Genomic DNA, 8,503 nt, shown 5'->3' on the forward strand with positions numbered 1-8,503 from the left:
TATGAATGAAAGACTCAAGGGGACCTGTGATAGAGGATCTCCACACTTTGGTAAGTTTTGCTTCCTGGAATTACACCAAGTGAATAATAGAGCTAAATCCCACGGCTTCCACTGGGAGGGTTGGCGGGGGGAAGGAAGAAACCATGTTAAAATATATTAGAGTTCTCACTTCTTGGCAGAGTCTGACCTCAGGAGAATCTATTTGAAAAGATCTCAACCTGCCAGGGTTTGATCATAGCCTAACTGACCTTAGGAAAAGGGAACACCCAACCCCAGCTGGCTCTAAACATCCATGTAGAAAAGAAATGTCTACCCTAACCCATACTAACTATTCTGTCCCACATGGGTCAAAGGGGCAAATGAGGAGCACTATGAAGTTCACAATACAGAGGCAGAATCTCACTAACATACTGAGACCTAAACATAAAAGTATAGAATAGTTCTCTCTCGCTGCACCTCACCACCACATTACTAAAGGACTCTTTATAACTCTTCCTTTTATGTAGTATATCATGTCTACCTACCAATAAAAAATTAAAAGACAAAGGACAAAAAGCACATTTTGAAGAGAAAGAGCAAGCATCATACCACACTCAGACATGGTAGATATGTTGGAATCAGACTTGGAATTTAAAGCAATTATTATTAATATACTAAAGGTTATGGCGGATGAAGTAGACTATACAAGAATAAATGAGCAAGGTTATTAGAGTAGAGAATTCCAAGACAGTACCAAAATGAAATGCTAGAAATCAAAGATACTGTAACAGAAATGACAATAAATTTGATGGGCTAATTAGTAGATTGTACACTGCTAAGGAAAGAATCTGTGCTTGAGGATCTCTCAATAGAAACCTCCCAAAATAATAAGCAAAGGGCTGGGGATGTGGCTCAAGCGGTAGCGCGCTCGCCTGGCATGCGTGCGGCCCGGGTTCGATCCTCAGCACCACATACCAACAAAGATGTTGTGTCCGCCAAGAACTAAAAAATAAATATTAAAAAAAAAATTCTCTCTCTCTCTCTCCCCTCTCTCACTCTCTCTTTAAAAAAAAAATAATAAGCAAAGAGAAAAAATATTAAAATAATAGAAAAGAACGTCTAAGAACAAAAGGTGTAATGTATACATTATGGAAATTCTAGAAGGAAAAAGAAAAAAATAATAATATTTAAAATAATAACTAGTAAGGGGAGATGAACGATGGCAGATTAGAGGAAGGGTATACTGTCCAATTGCTCTTCAGCTGAAGATTCAAGCAACTAGAGTATTGTTTCTCAGCCAGTAGATGACTGAAGAAATTCACTGAAATTCAATATTGAATAGTAAAAGAATCATGGAAACACAGAAATTCAGAAACTCTCATTATAAAACAATAAATAATATGTTATCCCAGCCCACTGCTGAGGGTAAGGATAACACAAGCATAAAGGAAAAATCATGGTGACCTGATTTAGGAGAACTTGTGGAATAAGAGGCTTATCTTACCTGATCCAGAGAATGTGGCACAAGTTGATGATTGAAAAGTGATTATAATCTCTCAGCTGTCAAAACAAAAATTGTTACATAATCCATCTGTTTTCAAGTGGCCATGTCACAGCTTTCAGAGGCCAGAGATTACAAGCTCATAAAAGTCATTGCCAACCTGACCCAGAAGTCACCTGTTGTGGGGTTCAGAGTGTGCTTGGGCCAATGTGACTGAAACTAGTGTAGAAAGAATTATGCCCAGGGAGATCCGGGCTGGAAATACCGAGGGGAGACAGAATGGAGTTTTCTTTGTTGCTGCTGGCCCAACAAGCAGCTGAGAAGAGGCCAGAAATTGGTCAGTCACTCATGTCTGCACTTCAGATTTGATATTTGGAAATTCACATCGATGGATGTGGACTATGTGAGACTTGTGGAAGATTAGATCCCTTACTCTAAGAGTGAAATTTTCAGGAGGTCCCTGAGACCCAGATGTTAAGCAAAGATTGGCATCTGACTATCAACAGGAAGAATGGATACAATATCAAATACCTTCTAACAAATTTCCAAAATAAAGTAAGGCTAAACCCAGACAACTGAAGCTTCCCATATAGAACTTTGCATCAGTCCTGTTTTGGGAGTACATCAACCTCATCTATGACCACCTCAGCAATTTTTTTCAATTTTTAAAATTTAAACTATTTTCTTTTATGTGTTCCATTCTGTGTTTGTGTATATGTGTATGTGGGGGAAAGGGAGACTTACTGCACTAAGCCAGCACCACACAAAATAAACCCAAAGTACCCAAATGGATGAGGCTCTCTAGAAGAGTAACTAAGCAAATAAAAAGTAAGAAATGAAAATTAGGAAATAACAACCTTTCCTAATAACACTAAATGTAAATGGTCTCAATTTCCCAGTTAAAAGACAGAGGTTGGCAATATTGATTAAAATCAAGATCCAGTTATATGCTATTTGCAAATAATTCATCTTTTAGGCAAAGACATCCACAGTTTTAAAATAAAATTATGGAAAAGGATATTTCATATCAATGGAGTCTGAAATCAAGCATGAGTAGCTGTTCTTATACCTGAAACAGATTTCAAGAAAAATTTAATCAGAAGAGAATAAGAATATCACTATACAGTGATAAAAGGAAAATCTAGCAAGAGGATATTGCAATAGTAATATGTATGCCCAAAATGTCAGTGTATCTCATCACATAAAACAACAACAAATACATTTCTTGACATTAATCCCAAATTTAATCCAATACAATAATACTGAGTGATTTCAATACATCTCTTTTAGCAATGGACAGATCACCCAAACATGAAATCAATAGAGATATTTCTAGCCTAAATAATGATATAAATCAATTGGACCTATCAAACATCTACAGAATACTTCACCAAAACATATTTGAATTTTAACTTTCTTCTTAGCAGCTCATGTAACCTTTTGCAAAATAAACCATATTCTAGGCCACAGTGTAAGTCTTACTAAATTTTTAAAAAATCAAGTAATCATGTGTATCTATCAGATCATAATGTAATTAAATTATAAATCAGAAGAAAGAAAAATTATAGAAACTACATAAACACATATAGATGGACCAATACTATTTAAGTGAGGAATGGATTATAGAAAAAATGAGAGAAGACATCAAGAAATTCTTACAAGCAAACAGGAACAGAGATACAACATATTCAATTCTCTGGAACAATATGAAGGCAGTTTTAAGAGAAAAGTTTATAACACCGAGTTCCTGCATTAAAAAACAAAATAGGAAGATCCTAAATAAATAATCTAAGTTCGCCCGGGCGGGCGCGGCGGCGGTGGCGGCGACGACGGAGGCGGCCACGGCGCGGGACTGGGACCGGGGCGATGCGGCGCTACCTGCGCGTCGTGGTGCTGTGTTTGGCCTGCGGCCTCTGCTCGCTGCTCTGCGCCTTCAGCCAGCTCGCAGTGTCCCTGGAGGAAGGAGCGGGCGGCGGTGGCTGGAAGCCGCAGGCCGCAGCGGCTTCCTGGCTCGCGGACTGCGGACGGGGTGTCGGGAGAGGGGCGGGCAGCGCGGGCCCCGCGGCGCGTCCCGGCCGGTCGGACAGGTACAGTCTGAAAATAGAGCCTCCTGAGAAAATGCATCTTGCTGTAGTGGCCTGTGGTGAAAGACTGGAAGAAACTCTAACCATGCTGAAGTCAGCTATCATTTTCAGCATCAAACCTCTTCAGTTCCATATTTTTGCTGAGGACCAACTACATGATAGCTTTAAAGACAGACTTGACAGTTGGTCATTTCTACAAACATTTAATTACACTTTATACCCCATTACCTTTCCAAGTCAGAATGCAGCGGAGTGGAAAAAACTCTTTAAACCATGTGCTTCCCAGAGGTTATTCTTGCCATTAATCCTGAAAGAAGTTGATTCGCTACTGTATGTCGACACTGATATCCTTTTTTTACGACCAGTTGATGATATTTGGTCTTTACTAAAGAAATTCAATTCCACACAAATTGCTGCAATGGCCCCAGAACATGAGGAGCCTCGAATTGGATGGTACAATCGCTTTGCCAGGCATCCATACTATGGGAAGACCGGAGTGAACTCTGGAGTAATGCTGATGAACATGACGCGGATGAGAAGGAAGTACTTCAAGAATGATATGACAACTGTACACCTAAAATGGGGAGATATACTTATGCCATTGCTTAAAAAATACAAATTAAACATCACGTGGGGTGATCAAGATCTACTGAATATTATGTTTTTTCATAATCCAGAAAGCCTTTTTGTTTTTCCGTGTCAATGGAATTATCGACCAGATCATTGTATATATGGAAGCAATTGCCAAGAAGCAGAAGATGAAGGAATCTTTATTCTTCACGGGAACAGAGGTGTTTACCATGATGATAAGCAGCCGGCATTTAGAGCTGTTTATGAAGCACTGAGAAATTGTTCTTTTGAAGATAACAACATTCGTTCCTTATTAAAACCTTTAGAACTGGAACTACAAAAGACAGTGCATACATACTGTGGAAAAATTTACAAAATATTCATCAAGCAACTAATGAAAAGCATACGAGATCGTTATGACAGACCACCAAAGGAAAGGTAATTCTTGGTGACTGCTAAGTTAAATGGATGCAAACAACAAAGTGGCAGAAGATAAGTGTGAAGGAATAGTCTTGAATGAAGTGTTTAGGAAGGAATTACTCATTTCCAGAGTAATGTTTTTCCTGAAGAAGGTAAATGAGCAGTGTACTCATGTAATGAAGAAGAAGTTAAAATTTTGGGCTCCAATGATAGACTTTTTTGATCTCTGATGTTTCATAACATTACTTGCTGTCATTCCAGTGTTGGTGAAAATATTATAGTGTAGCCTGCACAGTTCTGCTGGCTCCTACTCTCAAGTGAGTAAGAATGGTAGGGGTGTATGGATGGAAAACGTACCTCATACACAGGGTGGACACTCAAGCTGTGAGTATAGCAATAATTTTATGTCAGCACTAACCTCACTTTAAACATGTGAGAAAAAAAATTGTTTACAGGGACAGAAAAGGTTCTGTTTCTCAAGAAATGTGATGTAACCATTGTAACCATTGACAATCTATGTACCTTTATACATTTCATCTCCGATCTACAATATTTTTGTGACAATCATGTTGAAAATTATTTTTAGACTATAACTAAGCTGCACGAAAAATTGAGCTGTATAAGAAAGAAGAAAAATAGTGAAAACTCTGAGGCATTATTCTGTGTGTGTGTGTGTGTGTGTGCATGTGTGTGTGGTGTGTGTGCCTGAAAGGGGGAAATAAAGTGTTTTTGTTTTGTATGTATTATTAAACTGTCTTGCCAAAACTGGGTTCTAAGGTATTTGGGCAAGTTTTTTGTTTTGTTTTGTTTTTTAAATCACTTTAAGTGAAAATTTTCAGCTTTACTGGGCATTCTGGAAGCAAAAAATATTATGCTGATAATAAAGTGATAACCTTAATAGTAATGCTAATCTGATGGTGGAAACTGCAATGGGCCAAAATATGTAAGCTATATACTTCCTGGATCAGTAAATTTAGTTACAATGGAGTAGAAAAAGTGGTTCATTTAAACTTCTTCTACCTCAAAATGGCTTTGCAAGGTATTTTTGAAAAGCAAATGTATAGAGCCTTACTTAAGTAAATTAGACAACTTGGTGGATGATTTGGATTAGAATAATGTTACATCTAACTACAGAAAAAATAATTTTTATTGGGTTAATCTTGCCTTTTTGAACATCACACACTTTTTTTTTTTTTTATATCAGGGATTGAACCCACAGGCACTTCATCATTGAGCTACAACCCCAGCCCTTTTTAGTTTATTTTGAGATAGTATCTTGCTGAATTGCTCAGGGGCTTGCTAAATTGCTGAGGCTGGCTTTGACTTTGTGATCCTCCTGCCTCAGCCTCCCAAGTTGCTTGGATTATAGGTTTGCACCATCACACCTGGCCAGGACAGTTAATTTTTCAAAGCAAGCCTTGAAGTTGAGAAAAATATTACTCTTGGTGTTCTTGACTGCTATGTAGTTAATTGTAGATTCTGAATGTTAGTACATACCATGCTTGGGCACATATCTCATTTTACCAAGCACTATGTGCTATCTTCTTTTTCTCTCTTTATATTTTAATGCTTAAATAGAGAAGGGAACTCATGAAGGAAAAATCATGCTGTTTGGCTTACACAGTGTCCTTTATGTAGATCAGGACTTTGTAGAAAGAAGTAGTCAGTACTTTGTTGTCTGCTATCTTTGTAGTTCAGTCAGATACAGATTGAGAGAGGAAGGTTTAAAAAGGCAGATTATTAATTGATTCTCACCCCCCCAAATAAATAAATAAAAATATAAATAAATAAATAAATAAATAAATAAATAAATAAATAGAACTGGATAAGCAGCCCAGTACTCTTAGAACAGATGGGTTGAGAGAGCAGGAGCCCACTTCCTTGGCAGAATGCCTTGGTGCAATACCTGAACTGTGTTGAAATTGAGCTCTCTGAGAAAATGAGAATCCTAAAATTGCAAATTTTGGCTGATGTATATAAGACCCTTTCTAAGTGTCTACAAATGAGACCATTGCTTAGCTATATAAGACTCTGTGGGCAGCTTGTTAAAACTAGATATCCTGAGCTTCACCCTTTAGAGACTGATATACTCTCTAGGATGATGTCTGTTAAAAAAAAATATTATAGAAGAGATTTAAAAATTACAAAAAAGTAGGGAGCACATAGTTCAATGGTACTCACCATTCCAATCTAATACTGGGCAATATTTGAATTGTTTAATTTATTTATTTTTTCCCTCACTCTGCTGAAGTATCTTAAAATCCCAGACATCACTGTAAATGCTTTGGCAACTCCAGAGTCTTGTACCTAATAAAAGTAGCAGCAGTCCTCTGGCCTCATCTGATATCCAGTCCTTAAGCAGATTTCTCTGATGTATCCAGTATGGCATTGTTTAGTTAGTTTGTTAGGATCAGGGTACAAAGACAAGTAACATGATTATTCTGTTTTTAACAGGCACCTCATGTGATTTTGATGTTGACTAGTCTGGGAACCACTAGAAATTATTTGCCAGCCTTAAGGTTGAAGTTAGAGTGCCACAATTCCTGGCCTAGTAGGTCAATTATAATTGTGATTTTGAAATAAGAAAAAACTATTGGGTTATTGACAAGATATGAGTCTATTAAGATTTGATTTTTCTCATTGAATGGATTCTCTCAGCCCTATGGGCTCCAGTGTGAGGATGGTTCTGTGTAGAGTGTGGTCATGGTTTAATCCAACTGGATTGTGTGCTGTGGTCTCCTTTGTATTGTGGCTTATTTATACTGTCCTGTGGCCTACATTGTGGACCAGCTGTAAGGTTCTTCCTCTGGTCTATTCAGACCTGACCTAATTGAGGATTTTACCGTAAATTGGGTTATGGTGAAAACTGTCTTTTTTTTTAAACCTAAAGTCAATGGTATCACAGAACATCTATAACAGTTTTAAAGTGAATTTTCTGAATTGTATCTTTAAGGTAATTTTTTCCTTGAGAATTCTTAAGAAATGAAGTGCTCAGATCTAATAAGGTTAAATTACAGATGGATAACTTGGAGAACATAATATTTTTTCAGTATAAGAAGTCTTTCAGAAAACATAGTATATCTATGCAGTTGATATAAATTATACTATATATTCTTTGAGGCTGTGTGTTAAAAAACACACAGTTTTGACCTCAGATTTATCTCTGGGCTACAGTATCACCAAAGTGGAAAGATTAAAATGTAGTCTAACTTCATTTGTATAAAATAGTCATCTTAAATGAACTTGGGAAACCTTTAGAAATATATTTTGTGATTTATATTTTAAGAAAATTATTTTTTCCTTATGAAGAAGAGTTCATCATGCATACGGTAACCAAGTGATTTGGGGACATTTTGAGCCTGCAATGATATTACTGCCTACGCATTGCTGCATTGCTTTCAATCAGATGGCAGTGGTAGAGTGACAGGAAGACCAGGCTGAGAACAAGATCTGGATTCTCTTCATGGTCAGAGGCCTCAGGTATGCTGTTTAGACTTCACTATGCCTTAGGTTTTTAGGAGGAGCCAGTATAGTGTGCCCTTCGAACCTCACAAGAGAAGGTGAGACTTCGAAGAAAGAATGGATTTGAACACATCCTGCCTGGTCTGTTACACCACACCAGTGTTAGCTCTAGGTTCTGTTTGGCCCTGGTGGTCCTATCCTCAGGCTGAATGTTTTCTGGCATATATCTCCAATAAGAATTATGTAAGGAAGAGTTTTTCAGGAAGAGAAAGTAGAGAAGAAAGATGATGAGTAATCAGAAAAGAAGGAAAAGAGAGGAAGTGAGAAAGGGAGAGGAAAGAGAAGGGAATAAGAGAATGACAAAAGGCAGAGTAAAGAAAGGATGGAATGAAATGGGAAAATTGAGAAGTAGAGATGGAGAGGAATGGTGTGGAAGCCTTTTCTTTTGGAGTTGTGCCCCCACCCCAACCCCAGGTCACTGTCTGCC

General features: G+C 37.6%; 1 protein-coding gene across 1 annotated transcript; it reads left to right on the forward strand.

The window, feature by feature from the left end:
• Positions 1 to 3,346: 3,346 nt before the first annotated feature.
• Positions 3,347 to 8,063, forward strand: LOC308632835 (glucoside xylosyltransferase 1-like; the record flags this gene model as incomplete). Its single annotated transcript, XM_081265185.1, has 2 exons — positions 3,347 to 4,572; positions 7,864 to 8,063. 2 exons carry the CDS (start codon positions 3,347 to 3,349, stop codon positions 7,976 to 7,978), a joined length of 1,341 nt encoding a protein of 446 aa, XP_081121311.1. The 3' UTR covers positions 7,979 to 8,063.
• Between the last annotated feature and the right edge of the window lie 440 nt (positions 8,064 to 8,503).

Source organism: Spermophilus citellus (assembly GCF_964194105.1).
Source record: "Spermophilus citellus genome assembly, chromosome: 2".
Lineage (NCBI taxonomy): Eukaryota > Metazoa > Chordata > Mammalia > Rodentia > Sciuridae > Spermophilus > Spermophilus citellus.